Consider the following 22767-nt stretch of genomic DNA (forward strand, 5'->3'; position numbering starts at 1 on the left):
AAAAATCGTATTAATGAATCGAATTAATGTTTAATATCGCATACTTTAGCACTGCTTGCCCTTGTCTTAAAAAGGTGCCGCTGTGTACATTTAGAAACTGCCTCCACCTCCTTCTTCTGACCCTCACAGACAAGCTCTATTAGTTTAGACAAGCTCTATTAGTTTAGTTGTGTGAAATAGAGAATAAGTAAGAAAATTTGCATCATACATTTAGCTCTGACCTGGCACTGAGGAGCAGTCAGAAAGTTAGCTCTCCTTCCCACCCAGAACAGGTAATCCAATTCCAACCAGCAGCTACATTTAAACAATGTGTCCATTTACACTTGAATGGCTACACCTTTTGATAGCCTAAGGGCAAGTTTACATGTAAACAAGTTTGCTCTCAATTCCCAGGGCAGAAAAAAAACACAAGGTTTAAAATTATTAGATTTTAAAATTTATTCTGAGAAGTGTAAAAGTTTATTAATTAAAAAAAGAACTATCTTCTTTGAATAAAATTATTTCATTTGAAAAGAAAAAGAAAAAAAGAAAGGAAGTCAGCTCTCCTGCAGCCCTAGAGGCGCGTTCATGTTGTGCCAGTCAGTCAGAGACAAGCGCCTCCTGCAGGCCATGCTTCGAGCTACATGTGGAAATCAAAGACGGTTTTATAAAGCAGAGAAAAAATAACACCTGGGAGTGAAATAGGCTATCAAACATGAGCACATATTTCATATTTCAATGATCAACATTAATAATTGTCATTTAAATTCCTGTAATGAAAAGAAATGTTGATATATTTTGATGCCCATGTCTTCTTAATGTAAATATGGAAGAAAATTTTCTCCTCAGATAAATGTGCTGCAGAAATTATGAAATAGCATTTTTATATTTTTGATGTGTTTTTATTAATTTCAGAGAGAAAGGGAGAGGAGAGAGATAGAAACATTGCTGAGAGAGAAACATCCATCAGTTGTCTCCTGCACACTCCCTACTGGAAATCGAGCCTGCAACCCGGACTTGTGCCCTGACCAGGAATTGAGTCATGACCTCCTTGTTCATAGGTCAACACTCAACCACCAAGCACACTGGTCAGGTATAAAATAGAGTTTTTAAGTGACGCCACATAAAATCAATCAGAACATACCTATGGAAAATTTTGTCAAAAACAGCTACAACACAAGGAAATATTTGCTTGGGGAATTGTGAGAGGAAATTGGTGATCTCAGATCTTCTGCTCTAGGCTGATATAAGTGTTACGCCCAGACTTCGTGATCCCCAAGGACCACCAGGGAGCCAAGTCCGATGCAATGAACAAAAGAGCCTTCGCCATGCTAGCATGTGCTCCTCCCACCCACACCGGCAGCATGGCCGAAGAGAGCGAATTTCTCCCAGTCCAGGGGTTTTGAGGGCTAGGGATAACTCCGCCCTACGGGGAGGAGTTGGGAGCTCATCCTCGCCCCACCCTGCCCTCTCATTCCCCCCTTGTCTAATGTGCCTAGTCAAATCATTGACTCAGCAGCCTACTTCCTTTCAGCATAAACAACAAATACAGTTATCAAGACCCTTAGTACCACAGTTCCCATCAGTATTGTCCTCACTGAAGTCCAGTTCCCCTCCTGCAGGCACCAGTTCTCCTCCTGGCCTGTAGTTGCCAGGATCCAGGCCATGCAGGAGCTGGGAGTCATGTAGTCAGGTCTGGGTGCCATCTACTTCAACAGCAGTGGGCGTGCTCAGGATAACAGTGCAGCATCCCTTTGAGTCCTTGGGCAGCAAATTTCTTTACCCACATTGAGTTTCGGGGCTACAGGGTCTGCGGTGGGCACTGGCAGTGCATCTGGAACAAGCAAACTGCAGAGCCTGTAAGGACTTGAGCAAGGAAATGGTTACCATACATGATCCCCTCCCAAAAAGGGGAAACTTGTCCCAGTAAGGGGTAGACCTGGACCTCAAGAGGGCAAAGGACAGGGGGTTGGTCCAATTTTCACCGATTCTAAGACACATTTAGTTAAACCCCCTTCCTCCCGAGTCGCACCTACCTGTCCTAAGGCTAGAGCTATACTCTGAGATACCTTAGCTACCAAGGTGGGGCTGTTATCTGATAGTGGGGTATACCTCAACCTAATCTGAAGTGTCTATAAAAACTAGACCTTAATGCTGGTGGTTTAATCTCTGAAATCCACCTACCAATGCTCTCCTGGGGAGGTTCCCTGGGACCTGAATTCCCAGGGGGGATCCCCTTACCTTGCTTAGCATTTACCTGTGCACAGACAGTACTTCTAGCAACTCTGCCTCACAGAAGTTCAGAAGTCTTGGTGACACTTAACCTGGTGTCACCGGGCAACTCTGACCTAGAGCCTCTGGGACCAACAGTCTTGTCATCTGGAGGGTCCATCAACCATCTGGTCCTTCAGTGGCTTGCTTCTGTTCAGCCAATTCCTTCTGGTTGCAGTTGGTAACCCTCTTTTCTCTGTGGATGGCACAGTGTCTCCATCAAAGGGCCTGGATTAAGGCCCAAAGTTCTGGAGCTGTGCCCAAATGGTGTGGTCCAGGGTGACTACCGCTGCCCCTGCATATCAGGTCCCATCCTGAACACAACTGCTCCCATCCGTGAACAGTACCTTGTCGTCTGTTACCTCTGTGCAGTCATGAATGGGTTCCATCATCATCATCTGGAAGCAGGCCGGCAGGGTTGATGGCCAGAGTCTTATGTATCCGGACACAGGGCTGGTCCAGGAGAAAAGCCTGACCCATCCAGGTTAGCTCCTGGTCCAGAGTCCGCTTATCTGCCTCCTTCACCAGCAATGCTGTGGTGGCCACTGCATGGGAGCACACTGGCCACCCTGCTGCCACAGGGTCCAGTCTCTTAGACAGATAGGCAACAGGTCTCTTCCAGGGACCTAGAGTCTGAGTGAGAACCCCTTTGGCAATGTCTCTTACCTCACTCACGTAGAGGTGGAAGGGCTCCGAGTCGTCCAGCAAGACTAGGGCAGCTGCTGAGATGAGAGCCTTCTTCAGCTCCTCAAAGATCCGTTGTTCCACTTTGGACCAGTTCAACAGCTGCATTCCCCCAGTACGTGTTCCTTCCAAGGACCACAGTCCTTCTTGATGTCCAAGGAAAACAGGCAGTTTGTCCGGTGGCTTCCTGGGCTGATGTACGGGTCCTATTGGCTCTCTCAAGACTAAATAAGGTGCCCCCATGCCCATCAGGAAACTAACAGGCTTTCCTCTCCTAGCTAACCTGTCAGGACATACTCTTTATAATTTTTATAAAAATCTTATCTTCCAAAAATACATAACCATGCCTCAAATTTCAAAGAAAAGGCAAGGGAGGAGGGAGCAGGTCCAGTACCTGTTCCCAGGCCTCTAACAGCTTGAATTTTAAAATGTCACATTTTTCCTCTTGAATTTTAAAATGTCACATTTTTCCTACAGATACAGATCTATCTGCATTTCTAAGCCCCCTCTACTCCCCCCACGCAGAACATCGGTGAAAAGTGTCCAAGCAGTCTCTTGGGGTTAATCATACAAATAATTGTTTTCACATTGTTTTAACACAATTCTAAATAAATTATAAACCTTTGTGATGAAGTCTACTTAAACCTATAAAGTAGATACACATGACTGAAACCAAAAATGATTCCCAAAGTTTAAACAAAATACAAGATGCAGGTACAAGCCCAAATTCAACAACAATGGCATATGAGAAAAGCAAAACAAAACAAATCAAATATAAAAGTTTCATGTTACATTAAACATTACTTCAGAAAAACTGACTTAAAATAATTTTTTAAGTGTAAGCATTACATACTTTTTCATCTGACAAATGAGAATAAATCAATCCTTGAGATCTTTGATCATTACTGCTTATTCTTAACACATATAATACAGTTAGCCTGCCATATTCTAGGCATCTAGTTACTGCAATTAACTTTTCCTAATTCAATTTATACTTTGAGCTTTTAAAGCTGGCAAGTCAAATATATTTGGCATTTTTTTTTAGATTAATAAACATTACATTTCTAATACATCCTGCTTATTTAGGGTAAAGTTTCAGCAACAGATCTAATCATAGTTTTTTCAGATCTCAAAATTTTTTTCTGAAGTTCAAACAAAGCACTGAATAATCTCTTTGTAGGAGAGCTAATAGTCTTGCGCTCTCCAGCCTCCCCTAGACCTCTCCACACCAGAGGCAGTTTACTAGGATTTAAGACAATGTCAGAAAATCATAGGTCAATCACAATTCATACTTAAGTAGCTATATGACTCTGCTTAGCTGATACCAATGACAAAGAAGACTAACCATTGTGGGCTGCTTCACCACCAATCACCTGCCACTCCCTGAAGCTGGAGCAGCATTCAAATGGAAATGAAAACATTCTTTACCTGAAGACTCCTGGCCATTCACCACCATTCATGTAAACTTGCTACCATTACCATCTAGTTTCCGCCTCATGGCGAGGAATTTCAAAAGCTGCTTACAATGACTTGGGAAACCAGTTTTAATTTATCTCCACCACTTTTAAAACTTATTCTGTACCCAGAAAAGTGTTTTTAAGCACAGCCCAAAACTATGCGCACTTGTTTTGAACTGGCCTTTTCTCTTTACTGAGCACAGAGATTTGCCCTTGAGCTCTTCTTCGGTACCTAATGTCTCCAGGGACCAATGTCTCCACTCTGGCCCAGGCCCCTAGGGCCCGACCCCTAGGGCCCAGGCCCCCGGAGCGAGGCTGCTTTGGCCACCCCAGCCACACTACTCAGGCAGCCCCGGAAGAGAAAGTGCGGGTCGCCCCAGTTGCTTCCCAGCTCCACTTCCCCTTCTCCAGGCAGCCAGCAAATTAACCCAGGTGCCTGCTCCGCGAGCGAGGCCACCACTGCCCAGCCGCGCTCCGACGCACAGACTGAGCCCCGCGGGAGCCCCCCCTCCGACCCAACGCCGCCAGGGGGCCCCGCACCACCACGCCGGCCACACTTCGCCGGCTCCATCCTGGGGCGCCATGTCGCCCACAGATACCAAACTCAGACCTGGGAAAGGTTCACTTTCCGCAGGTGAGGCAACGGCTCACGCCATTCCTCTCCCCATATGAGGGTCCCTCTCAGGCCCTCCCGGGAGGTCAGAACGTCTTCTGATCCTCCTGCCCGTGGCCTTCATGGTGCGTCCACCAGGCGTTTTCGGGCACCAATTCCACAAGGGGTTTTACGTCCCTCCAGAGAGCGCACACAAAAACACAGACACACACACACCTACCGCGGCCAGTCAGGCTCTCCAGACCGGGTTTTCCCTAATGGTCCTGGAGATCCCGGACGAATTCCCCCATATGTTACGCCCAGATTTCATGATCCCCAAGGACCACCAAGGAGCCAAGTCCAATGCAATAAACAAAAGAGCCTTCACCATGCTAGCATGTGCTCCTCCCACCCATGCCGGCAGCATGGCGGAAGAGAGCAAATTTCTCCCAGTCCAGGGGTTTTGAGGGCTAGGGATAACTCCGCCCTACGGGGCGGAGTTGGGAGCTCATCCTCGCCCCGCCCTGCCCTCTCAATAAGAACTTTCACATTTACAAGTCAGTGATGAATAAATAATGTCATTAGGAAAATAAAAAATCTCCCTAGCTGGTTTGGCTTCATGGATAGAGCATCAGCCTGTGGAGTGAAGGGTCCCAGGTTTGAATCCAGTCAAAGGCACATACCTCAGTTTCAGGCTTGATCCCTGGCCCCAGTCAGGGCCCATGTGGGAGGCAGCCAATCAATGTCTCTCTCTCACATGGATGTTTCTCTCCTCCCACCCCTTCCTTCCACTCTCTCTAAAAATAAATGGAAAAAATATCCTCAGGTGAGGATTAACAAAAGAAGAAAGGAAAATTAACAATAAACATTGGCCTAGCACAAAGCCTGAAGGCTCATTGGACCTGGGTGGGTCAATGCATAAGGTGGTTTCCATGGCTACCTGGCAATTCTGATACCGCCAGACCTCTAGCTCCTGTCTGCACCAAACCAGCATCCTCCCCATCCTCCCCTTCCTGCCCGCAGGCAGGTCATCTTCACAGATATTCTCGGTCTCGGGATCGCTTCAAAAAACTTTGGAATCTAACTTCTTCCATCCTTCCCTCCTACCCCTTCCCCCCTACCCCTCCACCCCCATTTTGAGGCACATGAAGGTGGGCTCTTGATCTCGCCTGGTCTGGGCTCAGCATGAGAGGCCGGAGCTAGGGAGACCAGAAGGCGTGCCTCGGAGTCTGTGAGGGCCCGAGAGCACAGTGCCTGGCGTCATCCCAGACTGAAGTTGGGGTTGCACTAAACTTAAATGTTGCCGAGGCTGGTTTGGCTCAATGGATAGAGCGTCGGCTTGGGGACTGAAAGGTCCCGGGTTTGATTCCGGTCAAGGGCATGTACCTTGGTTGCGGGCATATCCCCAGTAGGGGGTGTGTAAGAGGCTATCGATCGATGATTCTCGCATCGATGTTTCTAACTCTCTATCTCTCTCCCTTCCTCTCTGTACAAAAGCAATAAAATATTAAAAAATAAATTTAAAAAAGTAAACTTAAATGTTAAATTATTTAAAATATAATTTAAACTCTTAATAAGTGATTTTATTAAATATTAATAACAATGTTTCTTTTTTCAAATTATCATAAATATATCCCATATAAATGCATAATTTATATGTAATATGCATTACATGTATAATTTATTATATATAATATAAAATACTTTTCGACAAATAAAATAATTGATTAGAAAATTTTATTAAAAATTAATTTAAAAAATTAATTAGACTTAGAAAATAAAATGCTTTTCCCCTCTCACCTGACAATAAGAAGTCCCAGCTGAACTGCCTGGACCTTCAGTGCAGACTCAGACTTGCGCCCAGAGAACCCCTCAGCGGCCTATTCCGCCTGTCCTCCTCGTCACACCTCGAAGCAGCCCCGGGACCGCGCCTGGCACAGGCTTCCTCTGAGTGGCACCGAGCAGACTCTGATCTGGAAAGTGCGCTGGGAGAAGAGGGGCATCAGTCAGCACCTGGTAAAGAATTCGGACTGACTGGTCGATCCAGTTAAGATTCTAAAATCAAAGTCTTAGTTTAAGACCAGTTTTGCCTTGAGAAAGGTTCCTCAGCTGCTTAAGGACAGCACAGAGGAGGGAGGGCGTGCGCTCTCTGGCCTCTGAGCGGAGATGTCCATGTGCAGCCGGGGCCACGGTGAGTCCTCCAGGGACAGGCACTCCCACACTGAGCTGCTCATCCTCAGCACCAGAGGGAACCGCAGTGAGTTAGCTCCTCACCTGTCCCAGGAGCTGGCCTTCTAAAGGGAAGGCTGCATATGAACTGGTTGCATTTGGAACTGAAACCCTGATTCATGCCAGTTGTTCAGCAGATGAATGTTCGCAGGAGTAGCTTCATTGGGAGAATGATTATTTATCGCATGGGTAAACACCTTTTTCAGGCTTCCTTACTGACTTAGGATAATTTAAATAACTCGGGCTATTTAAAAATTATATAGAAAATCAGAATACATTCTTTTCCCGGCTTGACTGAGGCATTTGAACACACACTCAGGACACGAAGCCCAGTTATGGCTTTGATCGCACTGAGGCGCTGGCTCCATGAGCGAGGGGCCCTGGCCAGCCGAGCCGCTCTCCTGCTCAGCTCCCAAGGCCCTGGGCACCCTCACCTGTGCCGGGCGGAAACCCACTGTTCGGGATGCCATGGATGAGCCTGGAGGACATTTCAGTAACTGAAACGTCAGATAAAAAGGCCAAGGTGCATGGCCTCACAGAGGCAGAGCTGGACCAGCTGAGCCCAGAGCCTGGGAGGGGGGCAAGGGCAGGGCGGGGGAGCAGTGGCCACCAGCTAGGTGGAGGTATGAGTTCTGGGAACTGCCATTAATGGTGACTTGTTAACAGCACTGTTTCCTATACTTGCAACTTGCTTTTAAAGATGTGGATCTTCAATGCTCTCACCCAGAAAGCGGAACTGTGGGAGGTGGTGGCTGGGTTAGTTAGCTGGGCTGTGGAAGTCATTTCACAATCTGTACGCATATGGAAACACCAAATGTGTGTCTTAAATATATGCAGATTTCCTTTGTCAAAAAAAAAATAAAAATAGGATCTAGAAAGAACAGAAGGGAAATGCCCACTAGGATATCAGAGTCAGGGGGGAGGGTGCCATCCCGGAGGCTCCCGCTGAGCATCGAGGTCATGTCTGCACCATGCCTCGTTAACCTACTAATTCCTGAAAGCAAAGCAGCTGGGAAGCCCAGCGCGAGCATGAGGTTTGGGCCACTCAGCCAGAAGGCCGCAGGGTAAGCCCGCAGGGAGCCTTCAGTTCCCTCCCCGCAGGTCAGGTCGCTGCAGGAGGGCAGGGAGGGGGAGATAGGCACAGGCCCAGGGAAGTGGGGGGGACAGTGAAGATGCTGCTGTCAGTCAAACCGGGGAGCAGAGGGCAGGGACCAGGGTGAGGTGGCCACTGCCTGCACAGGAGGATTTGAGATATCTGTCCCCTCAACCAAGAAGCTCCTCTCTCCGGCTCTTCTCGCCTCATGCTCTGGGCTCTTGGTTCCTCTCAGCTCTCTGGGGACTCATTGCAGGGCGCACTCCTGGGCTCCCTCCTTCTCCCAAGGGCCCAGGCCATGGCCCCACGCACAGTGGGAGGCAACGCTGGACACTGGCTCTGCCTCCCGCTGCACTGAGGCCCCACCACGTCTGTGATGGGACTTTAGAAACCAGGACTGTGACTCCACACACATAAAACCCGCCTCCTCCCAGCGAGGCCCAAATATTTTCTTTCTTTTTTCAAGATATCCTAAGGAATCACCCCAGCCCCCGCTGGGGAAAGTGGTGTCCCAGGTCCCTGGTGGAAGGGTGGGGTGCTGTGGCCTGTGCTAAAATCCAGGTGCAGTGTCAGAATGAAGGGAGGGTAATGAGAAACTGTCCAAAGCTTTCAACACCCATCGGACTTCACGGAGTCACCATGACCAGTTCAGTGACTACTTTGTGATCCTGTAGTTTCAATTCCTCTTGGTCTCCAGGGAAACGGGGATACGTGGATGACACCAATTTACCCCTTCTAAAAATCCATTTCTCGCTTTTTAAACTCAGACAAGTGCCATCACAAAATGAATGGTTCTTTTAGCAAGTGTGCTGTTATTGCTCTGAGGCCCCGGGCTACTTCCCGGGCCAGTGCACGGAGCCTCTGACGCCGCAGTCATCATTTATTCATCAGCCTGCCCTTAGCTCAGCTGCGGAAGCCCGAAAGCTCAGCCCAGGCTCTTACCAGGATTGCTGCCTGCAGTGTGCTCCTGCCGCCAAGGTCATGTAAACCCACAGGGTGGCAGGCAGCCTCCCCTGGACACGGGCGATCCATCACCATGGTCTGCGTGGCAGAGGCTCCTCAGCAGCAAGAACCGGCAGCCTTTCACTAATGAAACACAGAGGCGTCCTCCCAGCCCGGCTCGGTCCTGCCAGCTCTAATGTCACGGCTGCATGGGCTGCTAGGGCCCCACTGGGCTGCTGGTGGCCACAACCGCTTTCATTTCTCCTGGAAACGTCCTCCTGGGAGAGAGGAAAGTGTTGGATTGCAGGACTGATGCGCTCCTGGAGGGAGGAGAATGCACAGAAGCATTAACAGACTGACTGATATTCTACTCAGAAAGGAAGCAGCGGGCGGGGCTTTGTTGCTGATAATATTCAAGAGAGTTACCAGCACTTCCCCTGCACCTCGCAAATTCACGTAACCACGTGTCCCGCACGCCAAGTGCCACGGTCTGCACCGGCTCTGCTTGGGGACTGGCTATCACTTGTCACGGGCACCTTCCCCAGGTCTGGGTGACCATGAAGCCTTGAGGTGTTTAAAGAACAATCTATTGCCCTGACTGGTTTGGCTCAGTGGATAGAGTGTTGGTCTGCCGACTGAAGGGTCCCGGGTTCAATTCCAGTCAAGGGCATGTACCTTGGTTGCGGGTACATACCCAGTGGGGAGTGTGCAGGAGGCAGCTGATAGATGTTTCTCTCTCATTGATGATTTTAACTCTCTATCCCTCTCCCTTCCTTTCTGTAAAAAAATCAATAAAATATATATTTTTTTAAGAGCAACCTATCATTTGATACACAGTCAGAGAGAAAACACTATTTAGGCATTAAATCCATTTGAACCGATAGCAAGTCTGATGTCACCCAGGCTCTGTGTGTTTTTAAGGCAAAATGGTGTTAAAATTGTAACTTAGACAATATTGGCTAAATAATCTAATTGCACCCTCTAAACTCTTAGCCATAGCAATTTTTACCTATTAATTATTTTATTTTTAATATATTTTTATCAATTTTGGAGAGGAAGGGAGAGAGAGAAGCGTCGATGTGAGAGCAAAACACTGACCCGTTGCCTCCTGCACCCCCGCTGCTGTTGGCTTGGTGGTTTGGGCGCTGCAGCCAGCCCGCTCCTGTGCCCAGCTCTGAGCAGCGCTGGCCTCTCTGGAGGTGAATGTGCTTCTCAAAACCACCACGGCTTCCCCAGGAGCTGAGCATTGCTCTCGCGTGCTCAGCATCGGTCACCAGGCTGCGGTTCCAATGTGTCTGCGAGTGGCCGTGGCCGTGTTGACGGCAGCCAGCACCCACTCGGGCTGCAGGGCCAGGGCTCAGAGTGCTGTCCTTCCTCAGCCCATGCCCACCGACTGCGTCAGGTTTTACTCTTGGCACCGTGCAAGGCGGTGACTGCGGAGCACTGACCCCGGGGCCTGAGGGCATCTGCGCGGGTGGAATCCTCAGTCCAGCCTTCTGGGCTTTTCCATGGACTGTGTCCCCATCAGATACCCTCTGGTCCGCTCTCCTTTCCTGGTGAAGTGTGTCTGCTTTTCACCGTAAAGCCCCAGAGAGCACAGGCAGAGCTCCCAGGGCCCGTCTCAGAGTTCCAGACCAGCAGAGAACACGCCTCAGCGGCTCTCTTCTTTGTCCCACATCATCAGTATAAATGGCTTTGCTGGGGGTCAAAGTGGCTCCCCAACGCCACTTTCCCTGACTTCATTCAAGTTCACTCTTTGTAGGAACTGCATTTTCAACCCAAGGGGGCCAGAAGGGCAGCCCGGACCCTGCCAAGTCCCCTTGCACACCAAGGGTTCCACCTTCCTCCCTCTTTATCCCCTCTTCAGAGTTTCATATTATAACCATCATGAATGTCTAAGTAATAGATTAGTGATCCAGCACAACCATCCTGTGCATAAAAGTTATTTTCATTTTTAGAGGCCGTGTGAGCCACAGATCTGTGTCGAAAGTGCTGGCACACGGTTTAAAGCCTCGCTTCCCAATTAGAGTCTGTTCACCAGCCAGGATGATGGATCTTTATTTCATCCATCTCAAAATGTGACCTTTTCCACACTTTTAGTGACATTTTAAAGTACAGAATATTTCTTGATTCAAAAGATTTCCCACTTGCCTTCACTGGTTTGGCTCAGTGGATAGAGCGTCGGCCTGCAGACTCAAGGATCCCAGGTTTGATTCTGGTCAATTATCTACACTAATAAAAGAGAAAAATTCTAATTGACTGTACCTTTGCTACACTACAGCCAATTAGAGCAAGTATGCAAATTAACCCAAAAAGATGGCGGTCAATTTGCATACACAGGTGCTGATTGGCCTGGGTCCCCAGAACATCCTTGGAACCCAAGCATTTAGCCTGTAGGCCCGAAGGCCCTGAGGGGCAGGGTTCCCAGAACACCCCCTGGCCACTCAGAGCTATGAGTGCAGGCGCCAAGTGGCTGGGGTGGGGCAGGAACATCCCGGCATCACCATAGTGACTCAGGGACATTCCCACCCAACCTGAAGCCACTTGTGAATGCTCCAGTACCAAGCAGCAGTTTGGGTCCATGTCCTCAGCCAGGGGTCTCAGGCTGGCAGCAGCACAGGCACCCACACAGCGAACTCCGCCTGGTCAAGCTTGGGTTCTCAGCCACTGAGTCACACCAGCCAGGCAGATATGGAGGATTCTTAAATGTTTCTTTTTTATATATATTTTATTGATTTTTTACAGAGAGGAAGGGAGAAGGATAGAGAGCTAGAAACATCTATGAGAGAAAAATATCAATCAGCTGCCTCTTGCACACTCCCCACTGGGTATGTGCCCCCAACCAAGGTATGTGGCCTTGACCGGAATCAAACCTGGACCCTTGAGTCTGCAGGCCATTGCTCCATCTACTGAGCCAAATCAGCCAGTTAGAGCTGTCCAATATGTTGAAGAAAAAATCCTATCTAATAAAGAGGGAATATGCAGGGGAGGGCATTTGGAGATGATCTGGTCAGCAGGAGAGCAGTTAGGCCACAATCAGGCCAACAGGGGAGTGTTAGAGGGTGATCATGCTGGCAGGCAGAAGTGGTTAGGCTCAATACGGCAGGCAGGCAAGCAGTTGGGAGCCAGCAGTCCAGGATTGTGAGAGGGATGTCCAACTGCCTGTTTAGGCCCAGCAGTTGAACATCCCCTGAGGGGTCCCAGATTGGAGAGGGTGTAGGTTGGGTGAGGGACACACACACCTGTGCACAAATTTCATGCACCAGGCCTCTAGTATATTAAATAAATAAACAAAATATTTCCCACTTAATTCTGCAGAACTAATCAGTTATCACAGGTTAACTAGTCACTGCCAAATACCAGCAAAGAAGGGCATCACTTACACTTTAAGAGCTTATGTGTGTGAGGGGGGAGGGGATACCTTGAGCAGCTATATTATGGCTGCCAACTAGGATAGATGCTAAGATAAAAAATCAACCCCCATTTTTTCATGGTTTTAGATACCTTATTGTTTCTTCAGTGAAATGTTACTGAGTCACATTCAGAACTCACCATTAGATCCTATAGGCCACATTCAACTTCAAAATGACAGGACAACCTGGCCGGTGTGGCTCCGTTGGTTGGGCACCATCCCATGTACCAGGAGGTGCCAGTTGGATTCTCTCCTAGATAGGGCACATGCCCAGGTTGCAGGCTCAGTCCCCATACAAGAGGCAGACTACTGATGTTTCTCTCCCATCAATGTTTCTATTTCTCCCTCTCCCTTCCTCTCTAAAATCAATCAATATATATATATATATATATATATATATATATATATATATATATATATATATATAAAATATATTTTATTGATTTTTGTACAGAGAGGAAAGGAGAGGGCTAGAGAGTTAGAAGAAACATCAATGAGAGAGAGTCATTGATCAGCTACCTCTTGCACACCCCCCACTGGGGATATGCCCGCAACCAAGGTACATGCCCTTGACCGGAATCGAACCCAGGGCCCTTCAGTCCCCAAGCCGACGCTCTATCCATTGAGCCAAACTGGTCCCGGCTAAAAATATATTTTTAAAAAATAAAAAATATGTTATAGAACAGTCTAACCCAAGATGGCCATTGTAATGGTCTAAAATTCTAAATTAATATTCAGATGTTTAAACATTCTAGTGTAGATATGTTGTTTTCCTACGAAATGTAATAAAAATAAATGTTATAGGAGAACGTTTCACAAATGGTACCATTCAGTTCAAAAAATATTTCCTGGGTGACTACACACTCCTGCCTTCCCTCCCCTCTCCTCCCCTTCCCTCCCCCCTCCCCCCAGTGAGGCAGAGGCAAGCACAGCCAGTTCCATACAATCTTCAGCCAGAAGATTATAACTGATTATGATGAGAATGACACCTGGGCACCGATGACTAAATCATTTAAAACAAAGAGATGGGTCTTACCCAGTGGGACTCCGACATGAGCCCTCCTGGAATAATTATTGTGAAAACTCCAGTGTCGAGAGATTCAGAGTAAATTAAGTTCAAAGGAAGACAGGAGTGCTTAATGGGATGGAGAGGTTGGTCTGTGAAGGAAAAGGCTAACAGAAATAAATCTGTACAGATTAGCTATGTGACAGGAACAGAAGGGGCTGACAAGCATTAATTCCAATACAAATTCAGAAATACAGCAAACAATAACACCGGCAAAACAAGATAACAAAAACAAACAATAGCACAGAAGGTGGAATTTAGTCTAACTTGACATACATTTTAATTGAGGACAATGAGTTAGGCCTTTAAAAATGGATGCATATTCAACACAATGAAGATACAACACGTTGACAGGTGCACACCTTGAGCAGAGCCCCTAACAGGGGGCTTTGTGCTGAGCAACCAGGCCAACAAAGGCCAAGGCTGTGGAGAGGAGGGTCTCTGAGAGCAAGGAGCCTTGTGGGCCCCACAGAGCGCAGGACTGGGAAGGGCGGAATGAGCAATGGGACACTCTGCTGATGACCATTGTAGGAGCAGCTGCATTTGGGAGAGAAATGAAGTTTGCAGTCTCAATGTTACCTGGAGGCCGTGCGGAGCAGCCTAAGAGGTGCTGTGGCGATTCTCTGTTTATTCTGACGTTGTGTGGAAAGAATGCTTTTAATTCCTTAGCAGCGTAGATGGGGGTTGGGAATCTGGGAGAGACTTGAGACCAGGAATACCTGTTGGGAGCTGGTGTTCCAACCCCAGGCAAGACTGCGCAGCTCCAGGCCAGGCCTTGCAAGGATCTGGTGCGTGGTTCACCTGTTTTCATATTTACCGTTCTCTCATCAAAGGCGTCAAGATGTCTGTAAAAAATAAATGTTCATTCTCATGTACATGAAAGTAATCACGAAACCAAGAGAGCTGTACTTGGATATTTATTTTCACTCCTTCTAAACCAGCAGACAGCAGTGACAATGAGATCCAGCTTGGAATGCCATGTGCAGCTCTTCCTCCTGAGAGCCTGTTAGGGGAAGGGGACAAGCACACCCCATCGGGAGGTGCTTCCCTCGGCCAGCTCAGCCAGAAAACAGAAAAAGAATTCTTTTTTTTCCTTCTTCTTCTCTCTTGTTCCCAGTTTTCACCCTTCACACATCTTTCCATTAAAGTCACCACCCTTCAAATGTGTGAGAGTGAGCTTGACACAGCAAGTAAGAGATCAGACTCTGACCGGGGTCAGTGGGTTGTTTAATTTTTGAACTTCTTAGGCACTTGATCTTCTTAAGCTGCCAGGTCCTAGTCCACAATAGCCTGGAATTTCATAAATCTTTTAGGTTCCTGCTAGCCTTCCTCCCTCTCCCCACTCACACACCCCTAATCCAAAGGTCCCTGGGTGTAAATCCAATATTTGGTCAATAATGTTTAGACTAAATAACTTAATTCACTCTTTTTGAACTTTGAATCTATGCATGTGTGTATCCACTATACACACATACACACACTCCAAAGTAAATGTACAGATTTAATCATATGAAAATCTGTTCATCTATGTGCATGCACTCAGAGTTGGAAGCCTATGCCCAGCTTTACAACAGGTTGGAGCAGGGTCTCTGGGGCCGCTGAGGTGACATCCTGCTCAGGGAGAGGAGCTCTGCATGCTCAGGCATGAGCTCCCGTCATCACTTCTGCACCCAGGACGTCCAGGGGTGTGCTGAGAGGAGGGCTCTTGAGAGCCGTGAACTTCCCAAAGCCCGTTCTCTATGCTCACTCCGCCACTGATCCTGCCACTGATTCCAACCACCTAGAAGGATCAGGCCCAGTGCCAGCTCTCATGACACCTCTGATCACTGTGTCCAACCAGCCACATCCTACAAGCCCCCGTAGTAGTTTCTATTTCTATTTTAGCACTTATCAAATTCTGCTTTGAATTATGATCTCCTGAGTATATGTCTGATCACTTACATGACTTCAATGACTTTCCTTGAGATTAAAAACCATGTTCTGCCTGAATTATTGACAGCACCCAGTATTGTGCTTACAATAAGTACTCAATAACTGATTATTCAGCTTACTCTAGAGAGCACAATGCCGTCATTGAGAAGCTCCAGTAATAGTCACTATTGCCTGGGTGTCTGTTAGGAAGTCACTAACTGCTCCCTCCTTGTGTTAAGTTTATTAACATTCTTCAGATTATATTTTAATGAAGTTTCATAATGGAAAATACCAAGAATACTTTTGTGTATTAGTCTGCTCACACTAAGCTGATTTTATGAACACAAAGGGATTAGAGAAAATTGATCTCATATATTGCAAAACCCAATGAGTTGTGGTGATCTCTTCTTCTATAAATGAAAAAGCATAAATGACATTCCAGGAGCATTACTAGGCTTCATTTAATCTTCAGTAATAAAACAAAGTGTGTGTGTGTGTGTGTGTGTGTGTGTGTTGTACGACTCTCAACAATTACTTTAGCAATTCTGGTCTCTCATTAAATTTTAAAGAAATGTGGGCAAATAGATTAAAGGTGCATTGAAAAGTAGAATAAAAATCATGAATGTGTACCAGATTTAAAGGTGGAAATATGAAGTATTTGGGTTACATATTCAAAATGTTCATTCCACTTTTCCAGAAATCAAGTGCTGCTCCGTGCCACTGGCTTTGCCCTCAAATGACAGAAATGCTGACATTTACTGCAGTTGGTTTCCTCCTGGGCAGTGCGCTACACAATCTAATTTATTGCCCTTGGTTTTCAGTGGCCTAAGGTCCAGGGTGACAGACAAAACTACCGCAATGAAATTTGCAAAGATTCCTTTCTAAAAAGCCAAAAGAGCTTAGCCCCAAGCATAGCAGCTGCCCTCCTGGCTCAGGGGAGGGCAAGGAGGACCTTTTCAATGTGAAAGACTAGTGGTTTTCCGGCAGCAAAATTCTAGGATGCATGATGTGCCTTAGAAACGTCCATGTGACTGCTGGAGATGCCATTTTTGACAGCTAATTTCCAGTGAGGGTTTGCACAGAAAGAAAAAGGAGAGATTTTTATGAAAGAGATACAATCTGGAGGGAAGAAAAATGACCAAAAAAAAGGAGCTGAGGAGGGCGGCAGGAAGGCCCACAGGGCATGAGGAACGTGCATGAGACAAGCCCAGTGTTCTCTCCACCCCCTTGGATCTCTTCCTCCTCCTCAGAAACCCAGCTCAATTTACAGCCAATGAAGTGAGCCCGCGTCTCTGCTAAAAGTTCAGGCCATCAGGACAAAAGCAGATTCATCATGATTGCCCTGACATTTCATCTCATTACCAACTGACAGGCAAAATCGAGTTCACAACGCAGATGTGGGGCTTGGAGGTCAAACCATTCTGACGCCCAGCCTCGCCTGCTCCTGTGAATGACCTTTGCAGTCGGGGTCAAACAAAGTAAGCAGGATGGATAGGTCACTTAAGCAGCCACCGAGAACAATAAAAAGAATTATTTTACTTGTGGATTTTTAAATTTCCAGAGGCTGTCCAATTACTGAAGTGTTTCCTAAAGGCTGAAGACACAGGAATGGAATGATCACCGTCAGTCACATTAGAAACATGTGTTAATTGGTCCGTGTGTCATTGTTTCTTCTTACTGCTGTCTAAGGTTCTAATATAAAAAAGAGTCTCAGGAAAAATATTATAAAACATAATTAGCATTTCTCAGTGCCTGTCCGCAGATGGCTGTCTAAGGAAGACATGGCGCCATGCAATGGAACGTTACTCAGCCACAAGGAAGGACAGCCAGTCATCGGGACAGCATGAGTGGGTCTTGCGGGCATATACTGAGTGAAATAAGTTAGACAGAGAAAGACTAGTACTACACAATCCAACTTACATGTGGAATCAGGAAAAAACTCAGAAAAAGAGGGTAGAATGACGCCAGCAGTGCCTAGCAATAGGGAGCGATGAGGAGACCAAAGGGTACAAACTTCCAGTTATAATATGAGCATATTCTTCAAATAATCAAACTTAAGCTAAAACAATAATTATTCATGACAAATTAGAGTAAAAGTAGCATGATTTTAAACAAAAAGTGATATTTATCAATTATGCATACACTTAAGCTCCAATACATGAATCTGTGCACCTTGAAAGGAACTGTGGGCCATGAAGCTGCTGTGAGCACAGGGGCAGGTCTCAGCCTACCCTCTACGTCCCCATCCAGTTCCTCCTCCAACAGTCCCCCCCCATCCCTTCTCTGCCAGCAGCCCTGCTCCCACCGCTCACACACATGATGACATGGAGCAACTGGGACCTGTGCCAGCAGCAGGTGCGAGCAGCGGCTGCTGCCCCAATCACCCCTCAGGAGCAGGGAGAGGTGGAGAAGCCCTAAGGGGCGATTGGGGATGGCAGCTGCCATTCGCACTCACTGTTGGCACCAGGTGATCGGGGCTAGTGTTGGGCACTGGCAGCGGGCACAGGCAGTGGCTCAGGCACCGGCAGCAGGTGGGAGCAGAGCCAACGCAGGCAGCAGGTGCAAGCGCCCAGTGGGACCGCGGCACACAGAAGCAAAGAATTTTCAACAATCAGCACCCCACCTTGGTCTGGCACCCCTGTTCACCTATTCCACCATCCCACTGTGGCTGATGTCCACCTGCTGCCAATGCCTGCCATGTTCCACGCATCCCCCTTGTGATCAGCACATTTCTTAGCGATTGGTTGGTTGTTCAATTGTTCCATTGTTTTGCCATTCAGTATATTTGCTTATTAGGGTTTTATATATATAGACTAGAGGCCCAATGCACAAAATTTGTGCAAGAGGTTTGGCCCTCACAGCCCTGGCTGCCTTGATTCATCGCAGCCCTGGCTGCCTCACAGCCCAGGCCCTATGGCCCCACCCACTGGTCATTCAGAAGATCATCTAGAAGGTTGTTCCAGAAAGTCGTTCCACCATCCAATCTAATTAGCATATTAGCTCTTTATTATATAGAATTTCTACACACTGTTATATTATCCTATGTAATAAAAGAGTAATATACAAATTGACTATCACTCCAACACACAAAATGGCCGTCCACATGTGGTCAAAGATGGCTGCCCCCAAGTGGACACAAGATGGCCACCATGAGATGGCCAGCAGGGGAGGGCAGTTGTGGGTGATCAGGCCAGCAGAGAAGGGCAGTTGGAGGCCATCAGGCCAGCAGGAGAGCAGTTAGGCATCAATCAGGCTGGCAGGGGAATGATTAGGGGGTGATCAGGCTGGCAGGCAAAAGCGGTTAGGGGCCATAAGGCAGGCAAGCAGGTGAGCAGTTGGGAGCCAGCAGTCCTGAATTGTGAGTGAGATGTCCCAGATTGGAGAAGGTGCAGGCTGGCCTGAGGGACACACCTCCATGTGCAAAAATTTCATGCACCAGGGCCCCAGTTAAGTCATAAAAAGGAATGAAGTGAAATTCCATTATGTGCTACAACATGGATAAACCTTGAAAACTGAAACAAGCCAGACAAAAAGGACAAATACAGTACAATTCCACTTATAGGACAAATCTAGACTGGGCCAATTCACAAAGAAAGTAAAATGGAAGTGACTGGGCGGGGGCCGGGGGTCACGGAATGTCTGTTTGGGAACATGAAAAACTCTGGAAGTAGTGCTGATATTTGCACAACATTGTGAATGTACCTAATGGTGCTGAAGTGCAAACTTAAAATGGGCTAAAATCATAAGCTTCCGGACAAAATAAACGAGTAAATGTTAAAAATTATCACTTCCTTGTAGAGCAGATGCTGTGTTGGCATGAGAGTAAACTTTTCCCAGCTTGGGCGGCCACACAGCGTCACCACAGCACTCCTGACCTGGATTCAGGAGGTTTTCCTCCAGTGTCGGCTCCGTCACTTTCTAGTGGTAAACATTCGAGTAATTGCTCGGGGAGTAGCTCAGCTGGTTAGAGTATAGTCCTGGTACACAAGGTTGGGGACCCCTGGTCAGGGCACATACAAGAATCAGCCAGTGATGCATAAATAATGGAACAACAGGGCCATGTTTCTCTCTCTCTCTCAAATCAATAACTAAAAAATAAATTCAATACTTTTTTTTTTTTATCATTTTGAGCAAGTCACAGAGGTCCTGTGTGCTTTAGTTTCTTCCAGTTGCAGTATCCAGCCTGGGTTGTTTTGAGGACAATAAAAGGAAATACTGCATAGAAAGTGCTTTATCAACTCTACACTATAGTGCATAGAGGCAAAGTGTGTGATTTATTCCAGTGAGGTGCTTATTCATAACAACCTTATCACTGAAATGTACTCTTTAATTCCTTTTTGAATATCCTATAATATTGTTACAGTTAGTATGATTCAGCCAAGTGGCTTTTTAAAAAAAAAATTTCTGATGTAAAAGTATTAAATTATAGTGTTTAGAATTTTAAAAGCTCAATTTCTGAGGAAACCACATTCCTCCTTACTATTCTTAGAGAGAATGGGCCACTAAACCCTTTCATTTATGCTATTTTGATTCCTTTTGTTCATTGGTTAGCCTCATTGCGCAGACCTTAGGAAGAAGAGACAGCCGTATTGTATTTTTTCTGGGGGGAAAATGGGCTTCAGTCTTGTTTAATGACAAGTATTGAAATATTTTATTCTGCTTCCTGCTCTCATCTTCCATTCCAACCAGCGTCAGTCTCTGCTCTGTCAGACATGTGGCAGTTCTCTGGCATGCTGTGATAGCAAGGAAACATCATCTTGCAAAACTCCTCAGACACATAATTACATTGAAAAATTAGTATTAATATTTATAAAGTGATCTACATTGCTTGCTAGAACATCATAAATTAGTACCCAAATCAATGTGCTTGAAACAAATGTCAACTAATCTTTTTTTTCTCCCCTTAGTGGTTACGTCTTCGACTATGACTACTACAGAGATGACTTCTACAATCGGTATGTGAACTTCTCATTTTGTTTCCCTTTGACTTAAATTACCTTTTATTGTACATTTTATTCATGGTATTCTTGATTAATGTGTTTAAAATATTTTATAGTAAAAAGAAAAGAAAATATTAAGTCCCCCAAAATACAATTTAGACAGCTTTTCCCATTTTCATGATACTTACTGGACTACATAAAGTACAACTTGGACTTTTAGGTGCTTAAGCCTAAAATTAGGTGTCTGATATTTGGATAATATTTTAGAGATTTAATCAACCAAAGCTATTTAATAGGTCTGCTTTTGACTTTGAATTTCTTAAGACAGAGTTTTATAAACCCAGAAAATTGCTTCAACCTTAGACACCTGCTTTCATATGACAATTGAGCAGACAGGTTGGTTTGATTCGGTGAGTACACCTCACACTCCCCGGCATGGAGTGGGGGCAGGAGAGAAGGCCGGGCAGTGATGCTAAGAATCAGCGGGAAAATGGGACTTTCCATGGTCTTTACAAATGTTTGTTAAAACATTAAAAACTACCTTATTCTAGGCTATACATGGACAGGGAAATACAGTAAAACTGATAGTTACGTGGTACACTGTTATTTAAAATGGTAAAAATATTGAGAGTTAATGTGTTTTATTTTTTTGAGAAAAAAAAATGACTTCTCCAAAATAGAGTGAGCAGTCAGTTCTCCTAACTCAGGGCATGGAGCCTGCGAGGGGGCCTCCCAAGGGTGGATGGGCAGGGCGGCTGGGCCTGCAGATAATCGTGCCCCAGTGTCCTTCAGGGGGAGCTCTTTCCCCCCTGTCCCTCTCCTGGGACTCCCCACTTTCCTCATCCATGTCCATATGTTTGCTTTTCCTGAATTCCTCTGGCTACACATCTGGAGTCAACTGGAAGCATCAGCCTCGATGCAAGGCTATGGTAAGGGTTAGGGTTAGGGTTAGAGTTAGGGGGTTAGGGTTAGGGTTAGGGTTAGGGTTAGGGTTAGGGTTGTGGTTAGGCTTTGTGCCCTAAAATCCCACTGGCATTACATTTCCATTTAAATTATATTTACATTTCACTGTCCTGATATTTTATGATAATTCCATTACGTGATCTCTACATTCCACTGCCCGTTACCCTCTCCAGTTCCTGCTGCTCTTTCCTCTTAGTGACCAAGTCACTCTTGGGGTTATCCATCTGTTTGAAATGCCACATGGCTCATAATGAGGACACAGTGCCCCCACATCTGCTGTTTGTGTGACCCAAGTGTCAGGTGACCACAACCCCTCACTGATGGCCCTCAAATGAGGGGCTGGGCTAAGGGCCGGTCGTGGGGTGCCACAGTCTGTGGACTGAGAACCTGGCAGCTAAGCCAGGGCTTCCCGAACCTTCTCCCAGCCCATCCTCTAAGGACCCCAAAAGGCACCTGGTGTTGGTGGGAAACTGGTGTTATTTAATAGGAAGCTGGCTTGACCACCCAGAGGAATGCAAAGCGAGGAGCTGCTGTACATAGACCACTAGACCAACCAAAATGATGTACTATCTCTTAAGCCTTTAATTATAGGGTTTATTCCAACAAAATTTCCAAGGTCTGGGAAAACAAACTTGGAGAAGAGTTTGCGATGAACATTCACAGACTCTGAGGGCAGACGGTGTAGCCCTTGTTGGGTCCAGCCAGGTCACCTCCAGTTCCCCTGGGACCTTCCTGTGTAGCTCCTTCTCCTCAGACCTGTGCCGGCTCCTGACTTGACTTCCCTGCAGCCCTGAACACACACACCCTGACCAAGTCCCCTCTGGCCCCTCCAGGGCAAGTGGGCTTCTGCTCTGTGTTCCTCTCTGGGTGCCAGGATTTGCCTCCTGCTTCCCCTCCCTCCCCCCAGCCCCCCAAGCAGGCAAGGGGCCCAGTTTGCTAGTTTTTGCCTCCAGATGCTTCCATATCTCCCTCACAATGGAGCCCAGTATGTGTTGTTATTCCATCTCCTTGCGTTTAGAGACTGGTTTTCCAGGCGCACAGTTAATTAACGGCAAGGCTACAAGCATGACCTGCGGCTGCAGTCAGGGACCTGCAGTGTGAGGATGAGAAGCTTCAGGGCGAAGAGCCAGGAGCAACCTTGCCCATAGGATGCAGACCCACAGTCATGCCTACCTGACCACTTCTGGCCACTGCGAATAGCAGTTACTTCACTAGCTAGTCCTTCGTG

General features: G+C 46.7%; 1 protein-coding gene across 3 annotated transcripts in view; it reads left to right on the top strand.

Annotated features, from left to right (window-relative positions):
* The window catches only part of RALYL (RALY RNA binding protein like), a 519639-nt gene that overhangs the window by 427636 nt on the left and 69236 nt on the right, over positions 1-22767 (top strand). For all 3 annotated transcript variants that reach the window (XM_045581553.1, XM_036437321.2, XM_036437324.2), the window contains one exon: positions 20544-20591. In XM_045581553.1, coding sequence (XP_045437509.1) covers positions 20544-20591 — 48 coding nt within the window. The remainder of the gene's footprint in view (positions 1-20543; positions 20592-22767) is intronic.

Source organism: Pipistrellus kuhlii, unplaced genomic scaffold, assembly GCF_014108245.1.
Source record: "Pipistrellus kuhlii isolate mPipKuh1 unplaced genomic scaffold, mPipKuh1.p scaffold_m20_p_14, whole genome shotgun sequence".
NCBI classification, from domain to species: Eukaryota; Metazoa; Chordata; class Mammalia; order Chiroptera; family Vespertilionidae; genus Pipistrellus; species Pipistrellus kuhlii.